Genomic DNA, 27,550 nt, shown 5'->3' on the forward strand with positions numbered 1-27,550 from the left:
TGACGTATTGCGCTGGGATTAGACCGTAGGATTTAGGTTTTTTTATTTTCTTTATTATTATTATTATTAATATTAATATTATTATTATTTGTATCCTTTAGAACAGTGATGCAACTTTTAGTCTGAAACACTCCGGTACAGTAGGTGGCAGTATGCACCTATTCAAGTTGGTTGCGATCCGCCAATCAAATTATAGAAGAAGAAGAAGAAGAAGAAGAAGAAGAAGAAGAAGAAGAAGAAGAAGAAGAAGAAGAAGAAGAACAAGACGTATTGCGCATGCGCGTAAGTGGGAGCTGAAAGGTGGGAAAATTAATTTCTGTCGCGTTGCTGCATACCCGTAACATAAACATGATTTTCAGAAACAGTTTACAACTTAACGGAGTATAGAAATATACTCTTCAGTTATTCATTCATCGCCGTAAGTACTCCGTTTGTTTCTCAGTGTTTTGTTCTGTTTCTATGCTTGCAGAAGAAGTATGGTTCGTTTCAACACGATGTAACGTTGTGGTGCGTTAGATTAAGTGCGTAGCCTAGCTAGCATGTTATGAGGCTAACTAATAGTGTGTTACTGGACGTTATTACGCAATATGTGAAGGCACAGTAATGCAAAAGGCCTTGTGGACACGCATGTTAGGCTGAATGCCAAGTAGCTGCAGTCCCATTAGTCAGATAAAAAGATTAAAATGTGCAAGTTTGCAAAACAACTGTAAGTGCATATTTCACAGGCTGTTGTATCTATACTCTTATTTAAAGGAGTGTCTGTACAGGGCAGTCCACTTTTAACATCTGATCATTAGTATTCACAGCAATACAAACTTATGTAAACTCTCAGTACATTGACTGACAATACTGTCATTAAGCGTGAAACATAATAGGAGGCACCTTTCTAGCAGTCTTTCGAGTAATTAACGTTATTTTCCGATGTTTTCATGTGTATTTAACTTGTGCAAACTTCACATTTCATTGTCAAACCTGCTCACTTAAAATCATGACGATCGCTGTCCTATCATACTTTTCAATGAAAGAAATAGAATCAATGTTTTGAGCTTTGTTATGTTTCTGTTCCCACAGATCACCGAACGATTGTTTCGAGGGGCAGGGAAGGAGCAGGCCTCAACATCCCTGTGTGTGTGGAGGCTGACAGCCCCTCAGTGTGATTTTTTTATTATTTTTTCTCTGCGAATCAGCGGCTTACCTGTTTGTGCAGCATGAAGATTGCGGTAGAAGGCTGCTGCCACGGGGAGCTGGACAAGATCTACGAGACGATCGGCTACCTGGAGAAGAAGGAAGGGGTGAAAGTGGAGCTGCTGCTTTGCTGCGGAGACTTCCAAGCGGCGCGAAATGAAGGAGACATGATGTGTATGGCTATACCACCCAAGTACAGATCGATGCAGACCTTCTACAAGTCAGTTCTTTCTTGTTCTTTTTTTGTCTTTTTAAAAAAGAAGTGCAAGATATGAGCGAGAGTGTTTCATACTTCAATATTTCTTTGATGCAGATACTATTCTGGAGAGAAGAAGGCTCCCGTCCTGACCATCTTCATTGGAGGGAACCATGAGGCTTCCAACCACATGCAGGAGCTGCCTTATGGCGGCTGGGTGGCCCCCAACATCTATTATCTAGGTGGGGACCAGCAGACGGTGAATGTGATTATTCCGTCGACCTGTCTGTCTGTTAATTCTTAGGCATGACTTGAACTTGTTTTCTCAGGTTACGCTGGTGTTGTTCGCTTCAAAGGGATCAGAATTGGTGGCGCATCTGGAATCTTCAAATCACATGACTACAGAAGGGGTGAGGTTCTTTTTTGATTGTCTTAAGTTATACACACACTGCAGTATATTTATAAATGTGTGCTCTTTAAGGTCACCATGAATTCCCTCCATACAATCCCAACACACTCCGAAGTGTGTACCACATCCGAAATATTGAGGTATTCAAACTGAAACAGGTAAATAGAGATTCAACTTGTTCTCTTGCATGTATTTCAAAAGATTCTACATTTATTTATCTCAAACAAAGTATATTCACAAATGTTTATTCCCACTCAGATCCAGATGCCCGTAGACATTTTCATGAGCCACGACTGGCCCCGTGGAATCTACCACTATGGAAGTACGGCGGAATTGTTGAGGAAGAAGAAGTTCCTGCGTCAGGAGGTGGAGTCCAACTCTCTGGGAAGTCCTGCTGCAGAGGAGCTCCTAGCTCACCTCCAGCCCAGCTACTGGTTCTCTGCACATCTGCATGTGAAATTTGCTGCTCTTATGCAGCATCCGGTGAGTGTGACAGCCTTTTAGCAACTAGCTGTATTGCTGCTGTTGTCAGTATTAGCCGCTGATACATTCTACACAGTGAGTATAATAATTCTAGGTACCAATGTGTATACTCTTGTCTTTAGCCTAAAGCTAATGCTGCCCCACGGGTGACCAAGTTCCTGTCTCTGGATAAATGTCTGCCCTACAGGGAGTTCTTACAGGTGAGAGAAAGTTGTGTCGTTAAATACACAACGGTCACGTCTAGAGGCGATGGTTCTGAGAGATGATGTGCACGCTTGTGTTGTTGCAGATCGTGGATGTTGCAGAGAGACCGGGTTCATCCGAGGGTCTCGAGTATGATCCAGAGTGGCTTGCTATTCTGAAGTCTACAAACAGTCTACAAAACACCGCCCCTCACCCCTGGAACCCCCCAGAGAATAACGGCCTGCACGAACGGTACACGCATATTTAGACATAAGTGGTCAAGGAGGTGTTTGTGAGGTTGTGTGTGTGAATTCACGCTTGTCTCTTTTTCATATTCAGTTTAATATCTTATAAGCCAGGCTTGATACGGATAGTGTTGTGGATTGCCGCCCTAATGTAAAATATATTTTAGTCAATTCTCTCTAACGCTTACAGTTCACGTAAACACAATGACACATGCTGTCGTCTTTACCCATCAGGTGGGACTTCACACCTTCAGAGGCAGCCATGATGCAGGTGGTGAAGGATCTCGGCGGTGATCTCGCCGTTCCAGACAACTTCAGCCGGACCGTGCAACCCTACGATCCCAACAAGCCCCAGCCGCACGCCACCCCCAGCTGTAACACCAACCCTCAGACCACCGAGCTCTGTGCCACGCTGGGTCTCACCGACCTCTACGCTCACGTGGGGCAGGGAGGTGGCGACTTGAGCAGAATTCAGGGCAGCACAGGAGGGGGGGATGATGGTGGTGAAAGTGCGGACGAACCCAGCGCGTACCCGACCGACACCTCGGGATTGACGAGTTCGTACAATCCCGATGAGATCACCATAGAGGATGAGTGGGAGGAAGAGGAAGGAAAGGAGGAGGCTGAGGGCGGGTGTAACCCACCATCAGCATTAAAGGGAGCAAATCTCTCTGACGTACCTGTAGGTGAAGTCCACCCCCCCGGCCGAATGGTTCTGCCCGTGCCCAAATCTGATACCTCACCCACTGACCTGTCCCACCTGATGAACCTGCCGCCTCCCTCCCACTCTACCCCAGCAGTAGCTCCCGCTTCCTCTGGAGCAGAAACGGAAGAACACTGTGAGGAAGACGATGACGAGGCCTCTCGTACCTTAAAGCGTACGAGCGACGAAGCCGAGGCTCCCGGCAGTAAAGGCACAACTCCCAGAATCAAACGCAGGAACCAGGTGATCTATACAACAGTGGAGGACGACGACGAGTGAGGACTCATTTCATACCGAGAGTACAATTCTTGATTTTATTGATTTGTAAAACTTCGTATTAAGTTATGTATCTACTTTCTGCCTTTTTATACAGCTAACGTGACAAAGCAGAAGTTTGTCTTTATTAAAACGTCCGAGAAGCAGACGGACAGATTGTTATGTTGAAATGTTTTTGTACGGATAGTTTCAAGAGTAAAGAGGCCGAGAAATTAAAATATCCTTTGTTTTTATATGAACTAATGACATCATAAATCATTGTGCAGCCACTTCTCAAACTCTCTGAGGGAACCTTGTGTCAGTTGTGTCTGTTTAATGTCTTTTGTTTCAACCAGCATTCTGCACTCAGAGGTCCGTTCACAGCTTTATTGAACACTATACAAACTCACAGTGCTGATGGAGAAGTCTCGATCGCACAGGACACTCGCACAGGTCTGCTTGTGAATCTGAAAATAAAGCCGAACAAGAGATTTTCCTGGACACCAACATGAGTTTAAATCCAACAGATTTATAACATTAAGAGTCCTTTTTTTAAACGATCTATTCCAGTGTGCTCTGCTAAAATCAACACAGACACTTTTCATTAAAATGAAGACAATATTCAACATACAGTGTATTCAACAAGATGTCTTTACATCCACACAGAGAGCCGATACAGTATAGCCTAATGACACGGTATTGGTTTAGAGTGCAAGCCAATATCAGGGGAACAGTATTCCTGCACACCTACGAAGCACACAAACATGATTCACAGAAGAAGAAACCCGGGAATAGGCACTTTGTTTTTTTTCGTGTGCGTTTTCATCAATTCACTCCATTTTCTTCAGCCGAGCCTTGGACAGCAACCGAAGCACACCGCTCCGTTTGAAGAGCATCACAGTAAGTTAAATGAAGTAAAACCATCTCAGATCGCTAGGATTAGACGTTCACCAACAGCTTAGCGTGAGGACAGAAGAGACATGTTGAACACGAGACGGGCAGATGTTCTGCAGGGCGTCGTACAGGTTTATAGAAAAGATCTCATTTTCATTTCTTCACCAATATACAACTTAACTGAAGCCGATCGTTTCTCTAATCTGGCCAGAGCCGTAGATGGACGACCAAATTTCCTGCTCCGACAGTTAGCACCATCACTCACTGTAATAACCCAAAAGTGAGATGAAGCTTTTTATTGAATACAAGGATTTAGTAAGTCTTGTTTCCGATGCAGTAGTACTTTGTGTTTGAGGGATATGTCCTCTGCTACAGACATGGAATTAGTCAACAGTTTACTGCTCATACATAATATTAAAGTCATGTGACCACACACACTTCAGATCAAGTCCATATCGGTGCTTCACGTGAGCACTGAAGCGTTTAAAACCCCTAAATATTTTAGGAACACGGCACTTCAACAACAACCTTTTTAGTGAAACAAGCAAGTCTGTCTGTCCGACCGAACGGATCGATGAGAAACACAACGCAAAGTCAGCAATTTTGTAGAGTTTGGAGAAGTGTGAGTGGAAGGAGTGCCTCTGAGACACGAGCGGTCTAGAGAAGTCAAAACAACGGACAATAAATACGTACAAATGGATCTTATGCTCAGCAGACTGTGCCATGGATCGTATGGAAGGTATTACACACCATGGGATCATTCCAGGGGTACATCATGTGGCATTATTCACAGCGGGATGTGATTGATTCAGGTCTAAGGACGAGGCAAAGCAAGCGGGTGCAAGCTCCAACGAAAGTAGAAGAAGAAAACAGTCACAACCTCAAAATGTGGCTTTTTTGTTTTCCTCCTTTCGTTTCTTGAACGCTTTTTTTTTTTTTACGCAATCAGGACTGTGACTGAAGTCGGGATGAACACGAAAGAAACTTCACAAATTAGTGCTAAATACTACAACAGGCCACTGTCTTCTATATTTTCCTCCTCTCGACCTCCGTCTACCTCCCCTCGTTCTCTTCCCAACAGCAGCCGTCGGTCGAGGGACACAGATGTGGAACATTCTGCGTCTTGCTCCTCCCAACTCGGTCTGCTCTTCCTTTCCTCTTATTCTCTCCTTCGAATTTCTGTGTCTGAATTTCTGTCTGCTTTGACAGGAGGATGAATGGAGGGTAAGGGTTGTGAGTGGATACGGTGTTTCCCAGCATCAGGCCCCCCCCTGTAGGTTGGCTGAAGGAGGCGGGCTGGTTGAAGGGCCGTGGTGGAGGTGGAGGTGGAGGTGTGGATGGTGGAGTACTGGTGGGAGTCGTGGAGGTCTAGTTCCCACCGCAGCAGGCTCGAGTAGAGTGGGCGTCTGGGTCCTGGAGGTTGACCCCCCGGTGCCGCGCTGCATGTGTAGGGTTCTGGGTGTCTGTTTTTGGCATCTTTTTTGCTACAAAGAAATATATTTTTACATATTTAAAAAAAAAAACAGACTTTCTAACTAGAGAGAACTCAGAGAGCGAATATATCCACATAGAATATAAAAACAAAGGATTAATTATGGAAAAAAATACAAATATATTGTTGATATTTTCTTTTTTATTCCTGTAGTATTTTTTTTAAATGTGTATTCCTCATATCTCCTAATATTTGGTAAACCTTTCAAAGATTCTTGGATCCAGATCAGCATCAACATGTAATCTCTTGTTCATTGGCTCGTGGCTTAATTTCCCACCAAATTCAACTTTTTGACGTGCTGCCAACCAACAGACAAACAGCCTGATATATAACATATAATCTCTTAAGAGGGGGTGATGACTCCTACGACTTACGAAATAAAAGGTTTTTTTTGGTTTAAATGAAAGAAGACTCACCAATAGCCAGAAAGAGCTCATTGACGTTCATGGCTGTCTTAGCAGAGGTCTCCATGAAGAGCAAGCTGGTGTCTTCAGCATACGTCTGGGCTTCCTTTTCCATACAACACACAAAACAAACAAATAAAACATCAGCGGTAATTTCAAAAAATACAAAAACAGCCTAAAGCTGAAAAGAGCAAACGTGTTTTTATCTACAGGTAGCAGGAGCTCAGTAGAGCTCGACCTGTGACACATCTCTCACGTGCAGCTTCTGCAACAAATAAGGTTCATGTTCTGGTAGCTGCTGACTCATAACAGCTTCAGCAGCAGCATATGAATGCAGCCAAACAGGCATGATAACAGATCCTTGTGCCCGATTATCTAATCATTCTGTAATTGAGTACACAAGCGTGAGGAAGTGCACCTTTAAGAAAACGCTTTGGCGATGTCCTCCAACATCACAAACTATGCCAGCCTTACACATGACTATGACTACTTAAAGCACCCATCGTGCCAATAATATGAATTAATAACACACATCACCTGTCGTCAGCAGTTATTCGTTAGGTTACAGCCAATCAGGGGTTAGACAGGTGCGTCTTACCTCAAAATCCACAAGTCTCCTCTCTGCCAGGTCGGCCTTGTTCCCGGCCAGAGCAATAACAATGTTAGGACTGGCCTGCCTCTGCAGCTCCTTCACCCAGGCCTTGGCTCGCTCAAAAGTCTCCTGCACAAACACACACACAGCACCGAGGTCAGATCAACCAGTAACACGCATGTAAATACCAGACAGAGGGCATAGAGGCTGTGCATGGGTCACACATCAACAGAAGCATATTTGTCAGGTAGAGGACAGACTGCTCTCTTCCTAAAGTTCATGCATGCATAGAGCTGGGTAGTATGCTATCAGATTGTCTGTTTTGATCTAATATTGTGATGTAGGTTATTGCCGTAAAGGCTGCGTTACAGTTTAGTAAAATCATTTCTCTGTGTACTTGTTTTCCCTGCTTTAAATACACTATAAATTGTCTGACAAACACTTTTGCAGGCTACAACAGTTGTCAATACAGCCCAGATCTACACAAACAACCAATGGTTTGACTCTGTTCATACTGTACCGGCTTGGTGATGTCAAAGACAACGATGGCAGCCTGAGCTCCGCGGTAGTACATGGGAGCCAGGCTGTGGTATCGCTCTTGACCTGCGGTGTCCCAGATCTCAAACTTCACTGTGGTGTCGTCTAGACACACCGACTGAGCCAGGAACGCAGCTGGACGTGTAGGGGGGGGGGGGAAACAAATGACAGGTTACCATGTGTTCTTAAAATCACCTGATGAGCATTTAAACCAACACAACGTACAACCTTAGTCCACATTCACCTCCTATGGTCGTCTCCTGGAACTCATCGAACTGTCCCTTGACGAAGCGCAGCACCAGGCTGGACTTGCCCACGGCCATGTCGCCCAGCAGCACCAGCTTGAACTGGCAGATCTTGGTCTGCGGTAGTGAGCCGTTGGAGCGGCCTCCACTCCCTCTGGAGCTCATACTGGAGACGGCGGGGGGGCTGGGCCTCCTCCCTGGGGTGGAGATGGGTGCTTCTGGGGATGCTTCAGTCACTTGCACTGCCTTTCCTGAGTGTAAGTCAACTCTCGCTGATGATGTCTTTACCTCTGCCTGAATGAAGAAGTGAAATGTTTTGGTGCAAGATTACATCACGGATCACCTCATACACACTTTTATTTATTTCCAAGAAAGTCCAAAGATTGGAGTTTTAAGAGGAGGGCTGCAAGTTTGCAATCCAACTTCTTTACATGTACTAGCCCTGAATGTCTTCTATGTCCACATCTCACATTGCATTACAAACAATTGTCTTTCTTTCTCAACAACAGCCCCTTTTAGGAGAAGTATTTTTGAGGCATGCTTGCTCTGCAGCTGCATTGCTTGCCATTTCTCCAGCCCTGAATGTCTCCTCTGTGCTCACTGATTCAGAGTTATGTCTGAGAATAATATGTCCCGCTGCTAGCAGTGTCCCATTACCATGCAGAGAAACTTGGGAGGCTGCGTCTCAAATTGCTGTCTCCCACAGACACGGATGCTAAACGTCCATCACTGCAGCACATTAATCATTGGACACATCGGACCTCAACGTCTCGTTACATAGCGTCTGGCATTGCTGCAGTGTGTCCCCACGAGCGTTGAGGTTACTCCTTCTGTCAGCCTTATCACATCACCAGATCCTCCTTATCATCTTGCGTTATGTGCTAACGGGACACCGCACTGAGCGCACTCACAAAACTGCATTTATATTTCGACGCCGAATTAAACACACAAATACTAGCCGTTGGTCTAAATGACATAAAGCTACAGAGAGGGAAATGTAAGAATATTCACCGTATAAACTGTCGTTTCAGCGGCGCAGGTATCGCAAGCTTAACTGTTGACAATTTGGCTATCAGCTGGTAAACGAAAAAATGTTAACACTTCCTGTAAAATGGCGCATGCGCCCTGCGTGCCGCATTGTCAAACCTGACCGCATTCCCTAACGGTCCGTTCAGTGACTTCACATTTTTAGATTCTTCAGTTTCTACTAAATTTACTAATTTAGACTCACTTTTATCTTTTTTTTTATTAGCCGAAAACAAGATATGTTCAATTTACAACGCCAGGTTTAATCAAGGCCCAGCCGAGCGTATTACCACCGCAATCAAACATGTTAACCTTAATGTGTTGATAGTCTGAAGGGGCGTTTGAACGGGAGTCATACTCATGTGGCCTCCACGCCGCAGGGGGCGCTATAACGCAGATAGGCAGGCACTCGGAAGTCTTTACCACATGAAGGATGTTTGGATTGTTTAGATCTGTGGACTCCTCTCAGTACTTAAAAACACTTTGCTATTTATATAATACACTGTTGAATGTGTGTTGGACTTTTTGACATTATGCCAACGTCTAACAGAAAGAAGCAGGGAAAGGACACCGCGGTAAGTCTAATTCATTCATTCACTAACGTTATAGATAAACCTGATATAAGTATGAACAACTTGAGGTACTTGTACTTGCATGCAATTTCTATTACATGCCACTGTATACTTCTACTCTTCTGCAATTCAGAGGGGAATATACTTCTCACGCTACATTTAATTGACAGCTTGCAACAATGCTACTTGTGCTGTATATTAATACACTAGTAATCCAATAATGTGTAATAATCTAATAATCTTGTACATATATATATATATATATATATATATATATATATATATATATATATATATATATATATATATATATATATATATAAAGCTGATGCTGATGATAGTATAACATGCATTTTTCTGCTTCCACTGATACTTTGAGAAGTACATTTTGCCAAAAAATACCTACGTTATTTTAATAATTTCAATGGAGGACTTTTACTTTTACTCAAGCAAAGAATCTGAATATTTCCTCCATCACTGGCAAGGAGTAAATCAATGTGGTCACATGCTGAGGCATTTACAGTGATGACGGCTCCGTGTCGTTGTTGTTGATCCAGGTACAGGGCACCAACGACAGCAGTGTGGTGAGCAAGGTGTCCGCTGCAGCGCGGGGCTACTTCCAGGATGTCTTCCTCCAGCACTTTGTGTGCAAAGTGGCCAGGAGAGCCCCGCTCATCAACAGGTCAGCAGGGATTAAATCACTGTATTGAACTCACAAAAACACACTCACTGTAGTTGGTCTTGATCGACAGTGGTGGTGTAATAAATGGACATCATTTATGCACTGACAAAGAACCGCCACATACAGGAGTCATACTGTAATAACTTAAGTGTATTTGTATGTTTTAGGGGGTACTATGTGCGCTGGAGAGCTGTGGACCACTGTGTGAGAAGGTTCCTACACGTTACTAAAAACTGCCCCAGGAGACAGGTAAAAAAGCAGCATATTGTTCAACACTATATTTAATAAAAAGTACGAAAGGGTTGCGTGTTTGATATCATTCATGATACCATTTGTCTTATTTTCCTCACTCCCTCTTTCATTATCTTCCCCTTTTTGTTAGATTCTGTCTTTGGGCGCAGGGTTCGACTCTGCGTATTTTCGCCTGCACGCAGATGAAGCACTTGACGGGGCTGTTGTGTTTGAGGTAGATTTTCCCGATGTCACCCGACGCAAGGCTGCTCTGATTAATTCTAATATTACACTGAGGGGGATGTTAGAACCCCATTTACCTCCTGCTACAGGTTGGTCATTTCCCTCACGCATATCACTGAGATTCAAAGATATTTTCTTTGTCATATAAGTTGTGTTACATTTCATGTGTCTTCAGGACCCGTATACGTGTCCAGTGGTCAGTACCGTCTGCTAGGGGTGGATGTTAGAGAGGAGTCCCAGGTGGAGGGGGCTCTGGGTGCAGCTGGTCTGGACTGGGCTGCCCCGACTCTAATTCTCTCTGAAGTGGTGCTCACCTACATGGAAACACAACGGTAAGGACTGCAATTTGGTCTTTTTAGGGGACCACATCACCCCTTTGGTGTATGCATAATATAAAATCATGTACTTGAGTTGTATTATTACAATAACTAGCAAAATAAACATGTGTTAGCTGTAATTGTACAGCTCTAATGCGAATGTTTGTTTTACATTGTGTGTCTTCAGGTCAGATGCTGTCATCAGTTGGGTGGCAAAGCTCCTGCCTCAGTCGCTGTTCGTTATGTACGAGCAGATACATCCGCAGGATCCCTTTGGTCGCATCATGCAAGATCATTTCCTGAAACTAAATTCAACTCTTCACGCGCTTCGACAATACCCAGACACTGCGGCGCAGAGGCGTCGGTTCCTGGACAAGGCCAGTACGCAGACAGCATGTACACGTTTTGTCATATTTGCTGATTGCTTCTGTTTTTCTGTGTAGTACGAATGTTTAATCAGACAGCGTCGTGGTGTTTTTGTCTTCAGGGCTGGGAGCAGTGCGTGTGTCTGGATGTGAACGACTTCTACCTCGGGCTGGTCCCCGAGGAGGAGAGGTGCAGAGTGGAGAGCCTGGAGCCGTTTGACGAATATGAGGTTAGCCGTTGAAATTCATCTTCTTAATTTGTCTCCGTCGTATAAAATCATACTTCCTAGTCACGATATCTGACAGGATGACTGTATACCTGTCTGCCCTCAGGAGTGGCACCAGAAATGTTCACACTACTTCATCCTTACTGCGTCCCAGGGCTCTTTGCTGGCACAGGCTTTACTCACGCATGCTCCAGGTAGCTATCACTTAATTTCCCTCTGTTCCAAAACCACTGCCCCCACTTGCATCAAACATATCCTTTGCGTCAGTTCCTCCAGCGGCATCTATTTGCCCATCTTGGAGCCCCACAGCCCTCAGTGTGCAGACCATACCAGTTGCTATGGAGGGGCTGGGGATGGCTTCCACCTCGGTGCGCCCGGGGCAAGTCCTGCTAACGGGAGGCTCCAGCAGAGGAGGCAGGAGGCCAGTGACTAGGATCCTCCTCCGGGGCCAGGAAGGCTGGAGGTCTGTCAGCGTGGAACCACCAGTAGATTTGGGTGAGAGGACAATCAAAAAAAATGATGTTAGTTTTGGCTTAAACTTAAATATTCATGCATCTGTACAAAATCATTACCATTACTATTTTCTTTCTAGCTTTATTATCAAAATTGTGCAAGTAAAATGAGACTAATTTAGCTGTGTTGGCTTCTCCCAGGTGTTCGACTCTACCACACCGCTACCTCTCTTCCTGGAGGAGGACTCGCGGTATACGGTGGCCGCTCCTCCCCACTTAACCCAACCAGAGGCCTTCTAAGAGTAACCCTGGACACCCGTGGTCCACTCGGTCCTCTCGACTCAGAGGACGGAGACACGGGGACACTTTGTGTGGAGCAGATGGTCTGTACAGGTGATGCACCAGCGCCAAGATGGAGGCACACGGCTACTAGTGTCAGTCACAAAGGTGAGATGAAACAGGAAGTCTCTTTCATGTTCATATTTATTTCATATCTTATATATTATAACAAAGCTCTCATTTTTTTTTCTGCAGGCAAAAGCTTTCTGTTTGTGTTTGGTGGAAAGAATGAATCGGAGGCAGCTCTGGGTGACGGCTACTTCCTGTGTCTAGACCAGCAGCACTGGACTGAGGTTTGTGTTATCTTTTTAAATAGTTTTTTAATATCACACACAAATTATCTTGTCTCTCACCACTTTAAATTACATTAAAAAGGTTTATTTTTAAGTGGCACTTACGAGTGATTTAAGACAATTTGTGGCATTCACCACATATGTGTGTGTGTGTGTGTGTGTGTATTATTTACAGATCCCATTAGAGGGCGCAGCACCAGAGGCCCGTCATTCCCACTCAGCATGTTCGTATCAGGGAGGTGTGGTGGTGTTTGGAGGGTTAGACAGAAGGGGAGTTCCACTGGGGGACACAGCGGTGTTAAGGCCAACTGACGGAGGCTTCTCCTGGGAGAGAATAGAGCTGCAGCCCCCTCCTGTTCCCAGGTCTGTAGCTTTCAAAAAGCCAACGACTTTCACTTCATTCAGGTTGAAAAAAGACCATGGCCTGAAGTTTGTACTTTGTTTTTAGGTACTCTCACTCTGCCCATGTGATTGGTGAAAAGCTGGTTGTGGTTGGTGGAGTCTGGCTGCATTCAGACGGTGTACCAGGTGTCGTCATGATCCACCTCACCACGCGCAGCAGTGTGGAGTTCAGTCTGGACACGGTCAGTTAACATGCATTCGATCAGATTTCACAGCTATAGTTTTAAGCGAAAGTCAGTGTTTTTTACTGTATTGATACATCTACCTCTGGTTGTGAAGGCCTGAGTTTGTTGCCTGAAAAGTGGCATCAGTTGCTACATAGAAAGGTATATCTTAGCAATGCATTTTCATTGATCATATAGCCTCAGGATAGACCTAATGAACAAGATACTAACAGATAAATCTCTGCCATCTCTAGACCTCGGTGCCCTGGCCGCTGATGCTCCACTCGTTCTGCTCTGAGCTGACGGACTCGGAAGAACCAGAGCTGCTCCTGATGGGTGGGGGGGGAAACTGTTTCTCTTTTGGGACTCACTTCAACCTTCAGCCCGTCACTGTGGACCTCAGACCTGCACTGGGATGACGTACCTCAAAGTGTTTCTATGAAACTGTGAAAGCTGCTGGACCATGCTACTGGAGGGCCAGGCCGTATTGCTGGGCCCGCTGGAGGGAAGCGAGGCCCGGGAGAACCAGGACTGCAAAGGGCAGACTATTAAACTCAAAAATTAAAAATGTTTCTGAGCACACTCTGGTGCTCAGAAACATTACCACTTGTCAAAATCAACACAAAATGAAAGTTCCTGAAGGAAAGTAGCTCTAAACCGAGAAGGTTCAAAAGACATTAAACAACTCATGTATAGAAAAGCCAAAGAAATGTCTTCAGTCTGCTTACTGGACAGTTTTTTTTTATTTGTGAGACCTCAGTTTCAAATCACAAAATAGTCAATTAAAATTAAAGTAAAATATCAACTTTTTAGGTTATTTTCTTTCAACGTTTTGGATGGAGGTTAAATCATTCAGTGAAGCGCCTGAAGGACTGGACCGTAGGACTGACGGCACCCCAGTCGCCAGGCTTGCGGTACTCCCCCTTCTCCAGGAAGTACTGGCGTCCGCGGTAGTTGGGGTGCTCGTAGAAGACCCACCAGCCGTCGAAGATCTTACAGGAGTTGACCTCCCTCCAGCGGAACTTCTCCAGGAGAGAGGGGCAGTCCTCTATGGCCTCGAAGGCCTGGCCCCCGAAGTCTGCCTTCTCATACAGCTGCATTTTGTACAGGGTCCCGCTGGTCTGGAGGGTGACGGGAGGAAGCAGGGGGAGAGGATGGTAGGGGGTGTAAGTGGGAGATAGACGGAGAGTGGTCGTTAGTGCAGGGGGTTGGGACAGAAGAGGGGATGGGGATGTATAGAGAGATGGGATTTGCATCTGTAAATAGGCTCATCGTGGTTATAGTGTGGACCACGTCTATTAGATAACCGGCTTCCCATCACCACCTGTCATTGTTTTTGTTGTGCAAAACTGTACACATGCAGCCTGTACAAACTAGATTGATTTTTGTATGAACGTGGCATCCCTGGATCTGGCTGCAGGCTGTGGGTCAGTTGAACTAAGGCCCGATCACACTAATGGACTGACCCCCACGTATTGGTCTCCATCGACAAAGCCCTGCGGTCATCAACACCACAGCATGACCTCTGTGATCACTTTGTTTCTCTCCTGTGCCCACTGTGGCTTTCATCAGCTCACCAAACAACCTCAGGTTCATAAACCCACAAAGAAGAGGTTAGTGGTTCGTTCAACATTCAACAAAAAGTGTTCACACAGTTCAGATCACAGACGATGGCCGACTTACGAAGTGGACCATCTTGCAGGAGCTGAGGCGGTCGTTGAGGCCCATCCAGCGCTGGTAGTCTGGGTACTCCCCCCGGCTCAGGACATACTGGTAGCCCATGTAGTTGGGCCGTTCGTACACCACCCAGGCCCCACTCTCTACCCGGATGGAGTTGCAGCGGCTCAGGTAGGCGTGGAAGTCCGAGCAGTCGCTGTCGCACTCATAGCGACGTCCCTGGAAGTTCTTGTCCTCGTAGAAGACAATCTGAGAGGGGAAGGACAGCACATGGGAGTCTTATCTCTCGTCCACTTTTCACATTGTCTTTGTTCGGACTTAGAAAGGTCAGATTTGACTGTTTTATCACACAAACCTTACAAATAAGCCTTGAAAAGCATTCTTTTGGTCTCTCCAATGGAGAGTGCAGCTTTAACCTCCAGCTGAAAATCAATCAACACCTCGACTGCAAAAAAGGGTTCAAACCCCAATATTCCCACAGAGAGGGTCTCATTTACAGCTCTGTCCACTACTTTAAACCCACACATTCACTCTTAACCTCCATGCTGCAGTGTTACCGGACTCTTTGTCGATGCCAGTCCCACTTTGCCTTAACTCACCCTGCCCATCTTGGATCGAATGTGAGGGATGGCCCTGGTTATGTTAAGGTATGGTGGTGGTGGTGGTGGTTCCCCTGAGGTCTCGATTGTTGCACCGGCCCCTCACCGGTCCCTTTATATCCCCGTGTTCCCACGTTTATAAACTGCAACGGTGGAGGCAAAAGGGGAACAATCGCTTTGTCATGAAAATGAGATCCAAAAAATGAGTCAGTGATTCTAGTGCTATTCAGTTTTTCCAGAAAAGCGAGGAAGGATTACGGCATAATGGCCGGGCATGGTAAGCGTCCATTGACCCCACTTCTCTACTGGCTGGGTCCAGTGCCCACCCGCCGCCGCCCCCCCGCTCCGGCTCTTGCACCATGTCACATATGCCAGCTCCAGCAGCTTGCCCCCAACTGGTGAGGACCTGCCAACTCCTGACTTATTGCTGCCTTATGGAGGAATCCAGCAGTGTCAATATTGTATATTGAATTATTACTACAAATACATCCATTTTCATGCAGAATCTTGCTTTACTTAATTATTTATAACTATGCATCATAGTTTATAACCTTAATATGCATTTTGTATGTAAAGTTTTTAACAACAAAGGAAGTTTTAACAATGCTGGTTGAGTAACAAGTGGTGCAAAGCGGCAAAAAACAGGAATACTCAAGTAAAATACAAGTAACTAAGGTTTTAAGCAGTGATGGAAGTAGTACAAAGTTATTTTACTTAAAGTACTGGTGTATAAATACTCTACAAGTAAAAGTTCAAAAAATAATACACTTAAAAGTAAATGTGTTGATTATGCAGAATGTCCCATTTAATAATATATACTATATTAATGTACTGGATTATTATTATTCATGCATTAATGTTGCAGTTGGTAAAGGTGGAGCTCATATTATTTACTTTATAGACTGCCGAGTAGCTTGAATAATATAAGTGTATTTATTAATGTTGTGTTAATAATCTGAATCTGTAAAGTAACTAAAACTGTCAGATTAATGGAGTAAAAGTACAATATGTACCTCAGATGTATAAAGCATATAATCAAAATGCTCAACTAAAGTACAAGTACCTCAAAATTGTACTTAAATACAGTACTTGAGTAAATGTACTTAGTTACATTCCACCACTGGAAGTGTTGCATTAGCACAGATACAACAAATAGTACTTCTGTAAGATTGGAATTCATTTCAATGTATTTATTTATGAACAGAAGAATTCTCATACCAAATATTTTGAGCGTATTGCTTCGTCCAAATGTAACGACAGAATCAAAACAATAAGCCGCCTGGTTTTAGTCAAAACTTTAATTCATTTTTTAAACAATCACCACCTATATTGTGCTCTTCATATATTGTTCCAGCAGTAAGGCATTTTACAGTGTTATCGCGTCTTTAGAAGGAAGACACACATACCAGCATTTCTGAAAACTTACAGTAATATTCTGTTGTGTATTAGCATTTTAACAGTTAGTTTTCTTTAAGTCAATCTTCCCTTAAATAATTGAAATGCCCCGAATACACACGCAGCAGTTCTATGCAATGTGTCTCAGTGTGCAGAAGCTCAGCAGGCTGTAATGAGTGCAAACAGGAAGCTAATGCGCCTAAGTACACTTGGCGGTATTAAATCCTAAAAAAGGTTCTGGAGGCAAAGTAGATTTATGAAAAATATTCTTACTATAATGATAAAGTATACATACAGGGGAATGAATACAAAAATAAACATACGTTTAGACAGCAACAGTTCTGCAGACGGACCAAAGGTTTGTTCAATTTAGCCTCATTTGGCAAATCTGCATCTGACAAGTCCGCAATAAATGTCAAGTGTTGTTGACTTACGCTCTACCTTCATACAATATGACAGTTTGGACAGTGCAATCATGTACCTGTAATAAATTATGTTAATATTCCTTCCTTTTTTTCCCCCCATAATGGAAAACACTTGATTGCCATTTATTATATTCTCTCAACACACCAGAAACACTATGACCTGAGCTAGTAACTAGGAGCACCAATAAGTCCTTAATACCCAAAGAGCTGCATTCATTTAGCATCTATCTTCTCCATCTTTAAATGCACGTGCCAACCTTTTTTTTTTTTTAAACAGAAAATAGCGCATAGTTAATATATGTGCGCACAGTTTGGGAAGAAATGGTGAGAAACCCTCCGAAGAGTTCACAGCAGTCGTGGTTCTCCAGGAACGCGACCACAATGAGCCACAGCGTCGGACTAAAGATGGATATAGAATCATTACTACATTTAAGTGCTATTGATGCTTCAAGAGAACACATGCATGACTGACAGGTGTCTAGCCCGTCACAGCCAGTCAGTGCTTTGGTCCTCCTCAACTCAGATTTAGAATTTGTCTCCAAAAGATGACGTTCAGCTGTAAACCCTAATCTCCAACACTGTCCCTTCAAAGCCTGAGGTGACTTTGCAGATGCTACACCCTGTGTGTCTGTAGCGATGTTGTTTTACAACATGCCAATCCACTCCTTACTTGGCTTAGACATGTTTTTCTTTAGATGGACTTGTATAGAACAGCCCACACCAGCCTTCCACTCAACGAGTGGGCCGTAAGCTGCAATAAAAGCTGGATCAACAGCTCCAGACTTACCAGAGTAAGGTGTAACATACCGTACAGTAACACTCGCAGTAAACATACTCCTCTGCTTGTTAAGAACCACATGTAGCTCATGCTACCTTAAGACCCGGACGAGGCGAAACCAACAGTTCAACAGGCCATAGGCGACGGTCTCTCTGCCCGTCCATTCCTCATGTGTTTGGCATCGTTAACTCGGGGCGTCTCTGTTTCAGGCCCACTGGAGTCCTTCAAAGAGGCCATCGTGGGTGGGATGAGGCTGTCGAGTTCCTGCCTGTGCCCCGTCTCCAGAAGCCACTCGTGGAACTTGACCTCCACCAACTCCTGGAACTGCCGCTTCTGCTCCCTTGAGAACACAAACGAGGAATCGGTTACAACAGACGTGAACTACGGAGCAGGAGAGAGTTTAGGATGTGGGAGAGATTAGCGTTAAAATGCTGTGATGTAGAAACCAATCATTTCTTTCCCCTCATGGAATGGCATCCTGTGATGTTGTTCCCTGTTGTTCAGGGTCAGGTAGAGTGTAGAGCCCCTCGAGCAAGTTTTCTCACAACATGCCATCACTGAACTGAGTGGCTAACTCACAATCTTATTGATTTTTTAAAACGGCTGGCCTGTTGTAACTTTCCACTGATTCAAATAGTGCGCCGACTATTGAAGCATATTTCTTTTACACGTGCATGTTTATTAGAAAGTCTATCAAATGATTCCACTTCTTTTAATAATGATGTGAAGACGGTCCGATTTGCGACTCACTTGTTCAGCCGGGCCGCCATCACAGTCTTCTGCCAGTTCTGAATCCTCCTCTGCTTTTCATCGAGTGCTGCCTGATACGGAGGAGGCAGTCCCCCCGGCACCTCACACGTGTCGCCCTCCGTCTGGAAAGGCACAACCAGCGTGTGGAACTCAGCCGGGGGCAGCAGGCGGTAGCAGGCGGGGTCCGGGTTGGACGACGTGTTGACGAGGCCCTCGTTCCCCAGAAGCAAGGGCTGATCCCAGGCATTGGGGACTACAGCCAGCCCCACGCTGGCCATGTGATCCTCCAGGGAGGGGTAGAACGTGTGGAAAGGCCCCAGTGTAATGTCTGTGTTTCCCGGGAGGAGCAAGGGGCGGGTGGGCGTCAAGGCGAGGATGGTGCAACGCGACGAGACTCCGACGGCAATCCTGCCGGCCACACACACCACCCGCAGGTTCTGGCAGCTGTGGATGTGGACGCTGGTCTCAACAGGACCCAGGACCACCGTGCAGTCACGGCATTTGTCCATACTGACTGATCTGGAGATGCAACACAACCCATGACGGATGAGCCCATAAAAAGTCCACAACACAAGCTTTATCCATGGAAGCTAATCCTACCTGAGAGGTGAGAGAAGGTAAATGAAGGCCTCCGAGCATCGGTGGATTTTGATGTTGGCACCGGTCAGCTTGTCTGAGGTTTTCGCCAGCGTCTGTTTGAAGACTTGCGACATCAGCACCATCTTACTGCCAGGAGGAGCCGTGTGGGTGTTTCGGGCTATCTTGGCTCTCTTCATGGATCCCTCCACTGGAAGGCACAAACGGAGAACAAAGTCAAAGAAATGTAGACCGACAGGTAGAAAGAACACTTAACACACACCCTGACTTTTAACTCCTTCCCCTCAAAATGGCTGTACATAAAACTTCATTCCAGGAGATTTTAGGATACCTTGTTGAGCCCAGGCTAGTTTCTTGCCTGAGCACAGGCAGGCGGTCATCCCAAAGGGGTTGAGTGTGAGGCTCTGCTGGAGACACGAGAGGAGCTTGTGCAGGCCGAAGGAGTGGCTGATCGGGGAGTAGCCGGCTTGTGTCTGGAGCGGACCTTTGGTCAGCAGCCTGTGGACGGGCTGAACCGCTCTGCCGTGGCCGACCGAGCCCTCCAGGAGCAGACCCAGGCTCCGCACAGCCTCCAGGGATATCTGGCAGAACACAGACGTGAATAGTAATTTGTTTGAGAGTTTTATTTCAGTCAAAATGAAAACAAAGTACATATGATTATAGTGGCTATTCTGTAAGCAAAACAATGTAAGTAAAGCCAAGGGGACCTGCAGATTCGGGTGATAATTCTGTGTAGTTTCATTACTAGGCGAGACCTCTTTGTCATTTGAATCATCTTAACAAATTGCTTATAGCTGCTTTACGTTGGTTTGCTGTAAAGTAACACCGGATGTGTCCACAGACCTGGCAATCTCTGAGGGCCTGTCCAGACTGTGACAGCTGGCCAGGCTCCACCAGCAGCTCCAGAATCTCAGCTAGATGGCTTTTCACAAATGATAGGTGAGCCTGATCATCCCAGTTCTGCGGAACCAAACAGCAACAAAAGGACTATGAGTGGCACATCACGAAGAACCGAGAGAAGACTATAACATTCGCGCTTTAAACGGGATCGTGTAGATGCTTCCCACTGGGCAATAGGTAGTAATCTGAATAACAGGATAGTGCAAAGCATGGAATAATGTTTCTCTTGCCCTCGACAGTAACAAGGACCTTGTTCTGAGAGCTGGTCTTGGCCTCTCGGTCTGATGGAGAGGGGGAGCGGGTGCGATGACTGGGCCACTCTTCACCGATCAGAGAGGTGCGCAGAGACACGCGGTTCACCTGCTGGATGAAGAGGAAGAGGAGGAACTGCAGTGTGTCCACAGACAGCTGGAGTGGAAAGGAGAAAGATGGTGTGCATATCAATAGCTCAGACTAGAAATGTGAGAGCAGGGTACAACAACAATAACCTCTGCCTGGGGAAGAACACAATAATAAAGAGTCAAAAACAGGTCATGTGAAACAATGAGATAGCAGGTAGTAAATAGGTTGGTGTTTTTTTTTTACCTTGTTCCTTTGTTGATCCACCTCGCTTTTGGAAGAGCACTGGGAAAGACACTCTGCCCACTCCAGCCTCTCCTCTGGAGTGTGGCCTATAAGCAGGTCAAAGGTCTCAAAATAGAGCCACGCTAGGTCTTCTGGAAGCTGTAGTTTTCCACAGGCGATATGCCTCCACATGGGCCAGCCCAAAGCGGGGAAGCAGCCGTCCCGCGTTCGCACGTAGATCGCCATCTTGCGCAGATAGTGCAAGCTGAGCTTGGAGAAGGGAGCCACCTACAAAAAAAAACATTCATTCCAGTTATTTTACATTTGCATTCACTGGGTGACATCTTTACATTAAATAGAGATGGGAAGAGTATGCTCACCTGCAGGGCACCCACTAAGAAGGGCTCCATGCGTGGCCATATGCTCACACTGTCTGCCTCCATGTCTGAAAAGAAAGGACATAAAAAAAAGATGAGAAAGTCAGACACATGATAGACTGACATGCAAGAATATCACGCTGTCATTTTTTTGCATTACAGAAACATTAAATGTAGAGATTAACTGATGAGAGCTGAGGAGCAGCCTGTCTGTATGTTATAGAGATGACCATACAAGTGCACAACCATGAATATGAACCAGCTTTAATGGCAAATTATGGGTACAGATAAAAGAAACATACAGCTAAACACAATGACAACAAAGCTGGTATTCATGTAATAGTGGATGTAAGAGTTATAGATATTGCACGGTTAATAACACAATAAAATCCGTCTGTCGTTCATTTAACATGGTGGCAGATACCTCCTGTAATGCTCTCCTGGCAACTGACTGCTCATGTCATCAACACCTGACTTTAGCATCATAACATCAAGTTTGCTAACTTAGCTACCGTTAGCTAGCACGGCTAATAAGGCAAAAGGAGGACTAGGAGACGACCGTGTCTTTGCTCTTACTTTCAGCCTCTGTCTTCGTCCAGGCACCGCGAGGTTCCGTCTCGACGGGTCACTCATAAGTGAAAGTAAAGACGAGAAACGAGTCCTGTCGTTGACCCGGTTTGTTGTGATTAGAGGCAGACCTTTCTCACGTCTACCCGTTCTTCCTATTTGGCGCCCTCTCCTCTAAAGCTGACATCTGTTGCGCGCAGCTCGCGGGGGCGCGCGTTAGACTTTTTTTTCTCCTTCTTCTTCTTCTTTCTTCTGTTTTGAAGGTTTTGCGGTTGGCAAACAATTAATTGGTGCATTACCGCCACCAACTGGCATGGAGTGTGGATCAGGTTGTCTAGTTCAGTGATTCTCAACTGGTGGGTCGCGAACCAAAAGTGGGTCGCAGACCGTTTTCAGCCTGGCAAAAAAAAAAAAAAATCCTGTGCTTTTATTTTGAAGGTGATTTTTTATGCAGCGGAGTGCCATCTATTCGCACTCCTTAACAATATTTGGCATTAATGCCTTGTGATGCTAATATCAGCAGAGGATAAACTGAAAACTATATCTCTGTCAAATGACACTATAAGTAGACGAATTGAAGACATGCCGGATGACATCAAACAACAGACCACAGCTCGAATTAAGGCAAGTGGTCATTTTATATTACAAATGGACGAATCTATAGACATAACAAACAAAGCAGTTTTACTTGTTTATGTGAAACATGTGTGTATGGAAGCCCATTTCAGCCAGCAAAAAAAAAAAAAAGGTTGGGGACTGACAGGAACAATTTCTCTGCACAAGAGCGCTCCCCATATAGAAGCCCATTTCTGCAAGCCAAAAAAAAAAAAAGGTAACAAAAAAAAAAAAGATTCCTAAAAAAAAAAATTTTGCCGGCAGAAAAAAGGAGAAAAAAAATTATTCTTATGCCAGCAAAAAAAAAAAAGTTCCAGTTGCTGTTTATTAAAGGTTATTTTATTTTATTTCTGTATTATTTTCATTTATTTTTGTATTATTATTATTTGGTTTGTTTGTTTGGGGGTAAAGCTTGTCCACACTCCGGAGCAGAAGGTGGCGGTAATGTACCAATAAGATGGATGCCAACCGCCGTAAAACCAGAAGAAGAAGAAGTATGTTTCTTTAATGGAGGGCGGGTTTTTTTGTGTGACTGAGACATCCAGTGGGCGGGCTCTCTCCGACAGGAGGAAGAAGGCTTGTGACGGGCAGCCGGGATCCAGACCTTCAAAAGCCGGCTGTTCTTTTTGCTACTTCTGATTACAAAACACAAGGAATCCATGGCTACCAAAGGGATGAATCTCTGCAATGTCTGCTGTCTGCTTCTTTACGTTATCACGGCGGTGCTTGCTGGGTAAGTCTCGTGCTTGGACGTACAGTTTGAACAGCATCGCCAGGTGGTACACATGTTTCACTGTGATTGGTCCAGACCAGGTCTCACGTGTGTGGAGTGGACTAGAACAGGTTCACACACACAGAGCTAGCGTGCTAATAAGAGTTTTCTTTGTGTTTTGTTGTTTTCTAGCTTCGTGTTTATATACAGCACTTTAACGGCTGTTTTTTTTGAATGGCAAACTAGCTTAGTTAGCCAGGAGCTAGCCTTCATAGCAGCTAAGCTATACCCGGCTTCCTCCTAGCTAGCTAGTTTACTGTTTATCATCATAATTCAGCCTGTAAACAACAGTGCTATGTCATTACAGCCATGTCTTGTAACGTACATTTTGCTCTCTGTGTGTCGTCCCTTGTTACCCCCCCCCCCCCCCCCTCTCTCGTAGACGAGATTTCTACCAGATCTTGGGGGTGACTAAGAGTGCATCAATCAGGGACATCAAGAAGGCCTACAGAAAGCTGGCTCTCCAGTTACACCCCGACAGAAACCAAGACGACCCGAAAGCTCAAGACAAATTTGCAGACTTGGGAGCAGCTTATGAGGTGATACAAAAGTCTCTTTTGTACGCTAGCTATTTGGTTTGTTGTTGGAAAACAGCACGGCCACTGTGATTGGTCGACTAGACCGTGTGGCCGCATCTGATTGGCTGTGACGAAGCACAGCTGGCAGCCAGGAAAGCCAGACGTGGATAAATGGGAGGGGACTCGGATAAGATCTGCAGGTGTTTCTTCTAACAAATGTTCACATTGCTCTTGAAATAACTAACTGTGATTAGTCAGTATGAGCTGATATACAAGGAGTGGACACAATATTACAGAAACACATGTATAGTATGATACAATTAAGTATTTACAGCTATATGCCACTACTTATCCACATCTATATACCGTATCTGTATATTTTGTCTATTTATTGTATATTTTGTACTTTCACCTTTATTACTATTTTCACACTGGCACTCTTTCCTACTTTGTACTGCAACTGCTGTTCCCTTCAGGATAAATATAGTTTTATCTTATTTAATTAACCCTGTTATGCAAATAGTACTGCTTTTGTGAATATTCTTCTATGAAAATCATGTTAAGGTGTTTGAGGTCAAATTTGTTTGTTCTGTGACTGACGGGTTGTTTGTTTTTTAGGTGCTCTCAGATGAGGAGAAAAGGAAACAGTACGACGCGTACGGAGAAGATGGACTCAAAGAGGGTCACCACAGCTCACACAACGATATCTTCTCCAGGTTGGTTTCTTGAGCTCAGATTATTTTTTACAGTCACATTCACCATGTTTTAATAACAAAACTGTTAACATTGTGTGCCGTGGATTATCGAGAATACTGATTCTGTGTCAGTGTGACAATGTTGCTGCTGATTTATGTTACTTTTTATTGAATTTTTCAATCTTTAGACATAAATTCAACCAAAACTAGATGGAGATAAAGATACCACTTGTGATTAGGATGAATCAACCCTTTAGGGAAATGTGTTTCTGCGATATTTGCTACAAACATGCTCCAAATAAACAGTTTTTAATTTGGAATGATGCTAAATCAAATTAAATTGTGTTTTTGTGTATATGTCTATACTTTGTCCTCCTCCTGTAGCTTCTTTGGTGACTTTGGGTTCATGTTTGGAGGCAATCGACAGCAACAGGACAGGAATATCCCTAGAGGAAATGACATCATACTAGACCTGGAGGTCATGCTTGAAGAGGTGTACTCTGGGAACTTTGTCGAGGTGAGGGGGAAATCCTGCTCACTAAATAAACAACCTTATTAATCATATTAAGTGGAATGTGTCACGACTGCGTGTTTTTAATTTGACACACATTGACATCATTTAAGTTCCGTCACACTGCAAAAATGTGCTGATTCATCGTCTGCCTTGTCGCACAGGTTGTTCGTAACAAGCCTATAGCCAAAGAAGCCCCCGGCAAGAGGAAGTGTAACTGCAGACAGGAGATGAGGACGACGCAGCTCGGACCCGGCCGCTTCCAGATGACTCAGGAGATGGTGTGCGACGAGTGTCCCAATGTGAAGTAAGTCATTGCTGGTGGTCAAACTCCTGTTCATTACAACCCAGACTTGATCATGGCAACGGATGTATCTACGGTGCTTGATTATAAGGGTCCTTCTGGTTCCCAATAGCTGATGAAAACCTCAAATGTACCCCCAACTCTGAACAAAATGGTGCAGGACACAGAAGCACAAAGTCCCACTGTAGCTGGCATTGTATTATATTTGTATAGCTAGGTGTACTAAATAAATGGAAACTGAGTGTATATCAGAGGTGTGATAACATTTGGGAAAGACGTTGTACACGGCTATTATCGCAGCACTTGTTTTATTTATTATGTACTGTTCACTACAGGCTGGTAAATGAAGAGAGAACCTTGGAGGTAGAAATTGAACAAGGAGTCCGAGATGAAATGGAGTACCCTTTCATTGGAGAAGGTAAATCTACGCGAAGCTTATTATATATCCAGTGTTTTTAAATATGACCTGTTATTAACGTCTTTATTCGTGACCACAGGGGAACCTCACATCGACGGCGAACCAGGAGATCTACGCTTCCGCATCAAAGTGCTAAAGTATGAACAGGCTGTGTTTATTGAGTCTGTCATTTGCAACACAAATGCAGAATATTAGACCAGTGACAAACGGTAACGTGATGCTTTTTCTTTTTAGACATCCTGTGTTTGAGCGCAGAGGAGACGACCTGTACACAAACGTCACCATCTCCCTGGTGGAGGCACTGGTGGGCTTTGAGATGGACATCGAACATTTGGACGGACACAAGGTACTGTACATACCTGGTATCATTTTCTTATTCGCTGTCACTCTATTAGAGCCTGGCAATGTAAAGTTGGGGAACAACTAAAAAGAGGTGTATGTGAATTTGCCAGTTGACTTGAGTCGTTGCATCCGTCTTTGCCTCACAGGTCCATATAGTGAGGGACAAGATCACAAAGCCCGGTGCTCGAATGTGGAAGAAGGGAGAAGGCCTGCCAAACTTTGACAACATCAACATCCGAGGTTCCCTCATCATCTCCTTCGATGTGGAGTTTCCTCAGACGCAGCTCGACGACCAGCAGAAAGATGGTGAGGATGAAGGTTCAGGGACGTGTTGGGACATTTGTCCTGGAAGGATCAGTGTTGGGAGAAAAGTTACTTTATTTCACAGCACATTTTTGTAGCTTGTCTGATGTTTGAAAATGTGTATACATTATTTTCGATATGCTGCTGTTAACAGTGATCGTTCTGCTGTTGCAGGTATCCGGGGTCTTCTGAAGCAGGGCTCTGTGCAGAAGGTTTATAATGGACTCCAAGGATTCTAGCGCACCAACACACACAGCTTGGACTGAGTTATCTGTCTCTGACACACATACATACATACACACACACACACACACACACACACATCTTCAATCAACAAGACTGTGCTCCATGATTCTGGCCAGGGTGTATTTATTATTTTCAGATCGTTCTCAGGGTGGCTTGAACCCAATTTGTTTTTAATGCTCTACATTTTGACAGCAGTGGCACAATTGCAGGTGTTTTATTTGAAGTGTATAAATGTAAAGGATGCCGTATCTTTGTTTACCTTTTTTTTGTCCCCAAATTATATTGCAATAAGGCCTTTTCTTTTTGTTTATTTTAAAAAGCTAAATCCTTATTTCTCTCCGAGTGAACTTAATCTGCTAATGTGTCAGTCACTGTACCTTTCTGTGTACATCTGCTGAAGAAGAAAAGCCCTTAACAACGTTTGAACAACTTTCAACCTGTGCAAGACATTTTTTTTTTTTTTTTATTATTATTAGTTTTACGAGTGTAACAGCTTCACCTTTTTGACTGACGAAACATATTATTTTTGTTCTGGTCAGACTCTTGTTCAATAATACTTTGTAAATAGGGAAGTACAAAGCGCATCTGTTTGTTGTGTTTTAGTTTTTCAAATTTATGTTGGCTCTTACTTGTCTGTTTACACGTTGCAACGGGAGAACTGTCCGCAATGCACAACCCCCACGTTCACTGTGACCAGAGTTGACCTCTTAAATTAAACGGTGACTTTTTTTTTTTTTTCTTTTTTTTTTGGGAGGAATGAGGTGAACGTCCTCCAGCGCCACTAGGAACATTTAGTTTGACACTCCTTCGACACTCTCCCTGCCTGGGCTGAATACATTTAAATCAAAGGGACCTCACACCATAGAGAATCAGCATCACTGATGCTGTTTCTCCTGACTGGCAACCATTTGGTTTATAACGCGGTTTTAGGATTTTACTTCCCTCTGTTTTTACTACCGACTGCAACGCTGCCTCCCGATATTATGAGAGTGTCATGGCCTTAGGGGGGGATGATGTACTTTTGACTGACGATTATAAATAAAGATTTCTACAAATTCTGA

General features: G+C 44.4%; 6 protein-coding genes across 11 annotated transcripts; 3 read left to right on the forward strand and 3 right to left on the reverse strand.

The window, feature by feature from the left end:
* The first annotated feature begins 209 nt into the window (after nucleotides 1-209).
* Nucleotides 210-3,963, forward strand: dbr1 (debranching RNA lariats 1). Of its 3 annotated transcripts, none has more exons than XM_076110670.1 (9): nucleotides 210-300; nucleotides 1,072-1,405; nucleotides 1,499-1,623; nucleotides 1,711-1,791; nucleotides 1,863-1,948; nucleotides 2,049-2,273; nucleotides 2,396-2,473; nucleotides 2,563-2,708; nucleotides 2,936-3,963. In XM_076110670.1, the coding sequence occupies exons 2-9, from the start codon at nucleotides 1,209-1,211 to the stop codon at nucleotides 3,681-3,683; spliced, it is 1,686 nt and encodes a 561-aa protein (XP_075966785.1). In that variant the 5' UTR covers nucleotides 210-300; nucleotides 1,072-1,208; the 3' UTR covers nucleotides 3,684-3,963. The 3 variants fall into 3 exon arrangements, with proteins under 3 accessions (XP_075966785.1, XP_075966778.1, XP_075966793.1); XM_076110663.1 differs by having other exon boundaries at nucleotides 258-418; XM_076110678.1 differs by having other exon boundaries at nucleotides 262-282.
* Nucleotides 3,964-4,032: 69 nt separating this feature from the next.
* Nucleotides 4,033-8,992, reverse strand: rab5b (RAB5B, member RAS oncogene family). 2 transcript variants are annotated; one of them, XM_076110732.1, is made up of 6 exons: nucleotides 8,835-8,992; nucleotides 7,823-8,117; nucleotides 7,562-7,713; nucleotides 7,048-7,170; nucleotides 6,462-6,555; nucleotides 4,033-6,037 (listed from the first exon to the last, which is right to left on the reverse strand). In XM_076110732.1, exons 2-6 carry the CDS (start codon nucleotides 7,986-7,988, stop codon nucleotides 5,922-5,924), a joined length of 651 nt encoding a protein of 216 aa, XP_075966847.1. In that variant the 5' UTR covers nucleotides 7,989-8,117; nucleotides 8,835-8,992; the 3' UTR covers nucleotides 4,033-5,921. The 2 variants fall into 2 exon arrangements, with proteins under 2 accessions (XP_075966847.1, XP_075966837.1); XM_076110722.1 differs by lacking the exon at nucleotides 8,835-8,992 and adding an exon at nucleotides 8,481-8,782.
* Nucleotides 8,667-11,805, forward strand: lcmt2 (leucine carboxyl methyltransferase 2). The gene is made up of 9 exons (XM_076110710.1): nucleotides 8,667-9,424; nucleotides 9,979-10,103; nucleotides 10,271-10,352; nucleotides 10,486-10,666; nucleotides 10,753-10,909; nucleotides 11,082-11,275; nucleotides 11,382-11,489; nucleotides 11,593-11,680; nucleotides 11,754-11,805. The coding sequence occupies exons 1-7, from the start codon at nucleotides 9,359-9,361 to the stop codon at nucleotides 11,477-11,479; spliced, it is 903 nt and encodes a 300-aa protein (XP_075966825.1). The 5' UTR covers nucleotides 8,667-9,358; the 3' UTR covers nucleotides 11,480-11,489; nucleotides 11,593-11,680; nucleotides 11,754-11,805.
* On the forward strand, nucleotides 11,688-27,550 carry dnajb11 (DnaJ heat shock protein family (Hsp40) member B11). 3 transcript variants are annotated; one of them, XM_076110689.1, is made up of 11 exons: nucleotides 14,362-14,984; nucleotides 18,220-23,113; nucleotides 23,535-23,691; nucleotides 24,289-24,386; nucleotides 24,750-24,882; nucleotides 25,041-25,183; nucleotides 25,516-25,598; nucleotides 25,678-25,735; nucleotides 25,833-25,944; nucleotides 26,087-26,246; nucleotides 26,418-27,550. In XM_076110689.1, the coding sequence occupies exons 2-11, from the start codon at nucleotides 23,040-23,042 to the stop codon at nucleotides 26,480-26,482; spliced, it is 1,083 nt and encodes a 360-aa protein (XP_075966804.1). In that variant the 5' UTR covers nucleotides 14,362-14,984; nucleotides 18,220-23,039; the 3' UTR covers nucleotides 26,483-27,550. The 3 variants fall into 3 exon arrangements, 2 of the variants coding, with proteins under 2 accessions (XP_075966804.1, XP_075966813.1); XM_076110698.1 differs by lacking the exon at nucleotides 14,362-14,984 and adding an exon at nucleotides 15,198-15,810; XR_012959277.1 differs by lacking the exons at nucleotides 23,535-23,691; nucleotides 24,289-24,386; nucleotides 24,750-24,882; ... (4 more) ...; nucleotides 26,087-26,246; nucleotides 26,418-27,550 and adding exons at nucleotides 11,688-11,981; nucleotides 12,140-12,385; nucleotides 12,473-12,570; nucleotides 12,746-12,933; nucleotides 13,019-13,154 and having other exon boundaries at nucleotides 13,391-14,984; nucleotides 18,220-21,607.
* On the reverse strand, nucleotides 13,867-16,583 carry crygs2 (crystallin, gamma S2). Its single transcript, XM_076110744.1, has 3 exons — nucleotides 15,413-16,583; nucleotides 14,820-15,062; nucleotides 13,867-14,257 (listed from the first exon to the last, which is right to left on the reverse strand). The coding sequence occupies exons 1-3, from the start codon at nucleotides 15,419-15,421 to the stop codon at nucleotides 13,985-13,987; spliced, it is 525 nt and encodes a 174-aa protein (XP_075966859.1). The 5' UTR covers nucleotides 15,422-16,583; the 3' UTR covers nucleotides 13,867-13,984.
* Nucleotides 16,696-23,244, reverse strand: tbccd1 (TBCC domain containing 1). Its single transcript, XM_076110651.1, has 9 exons — nucleotides 21,775-23,244; nucleotides 21,202-21,266; nucleotides 20,843-21,109; nucleotides 20,507-20,665; nucleotides 20,201-20,317; nucleotides 19,689-19,938; nucleotides 19,361-19,547; nucleotides 18,761-19,279; nucleotides 16,696-18,350 (listed from the first exon to the last, which is right to left on the reverse strand). The coding sequence occupies exons 2-9, from the start codon at nucleotides 21,262-21,264 to the stop codon at nucleotides 18,137-18,139; spliced, it is 1,776 nt and encodes a 591-aa protein (XP_075966766.1). The 5' UTR covers nucleotides 21,265-21,266; nucleotides 21,775-23,244; the 3' UTR covers nucleotides 16,696-18,136.

Source organism: Anarhichas minor, unplaced genomic scaffold (genome assembly GCF_050575085.1).
Source record: "Anarhichas minor isolate MPS153535 unplaced genomic scaffold, ASM5057508v1 ptg000004l, whole genome shotgun sequence".
Taxonomy (NCBI): Eukaryota; Metazoa; Chordata; class Actinopteri; order Perciformes; family Anarhichadidae; genus Anarhichas; species Anarhichas minor.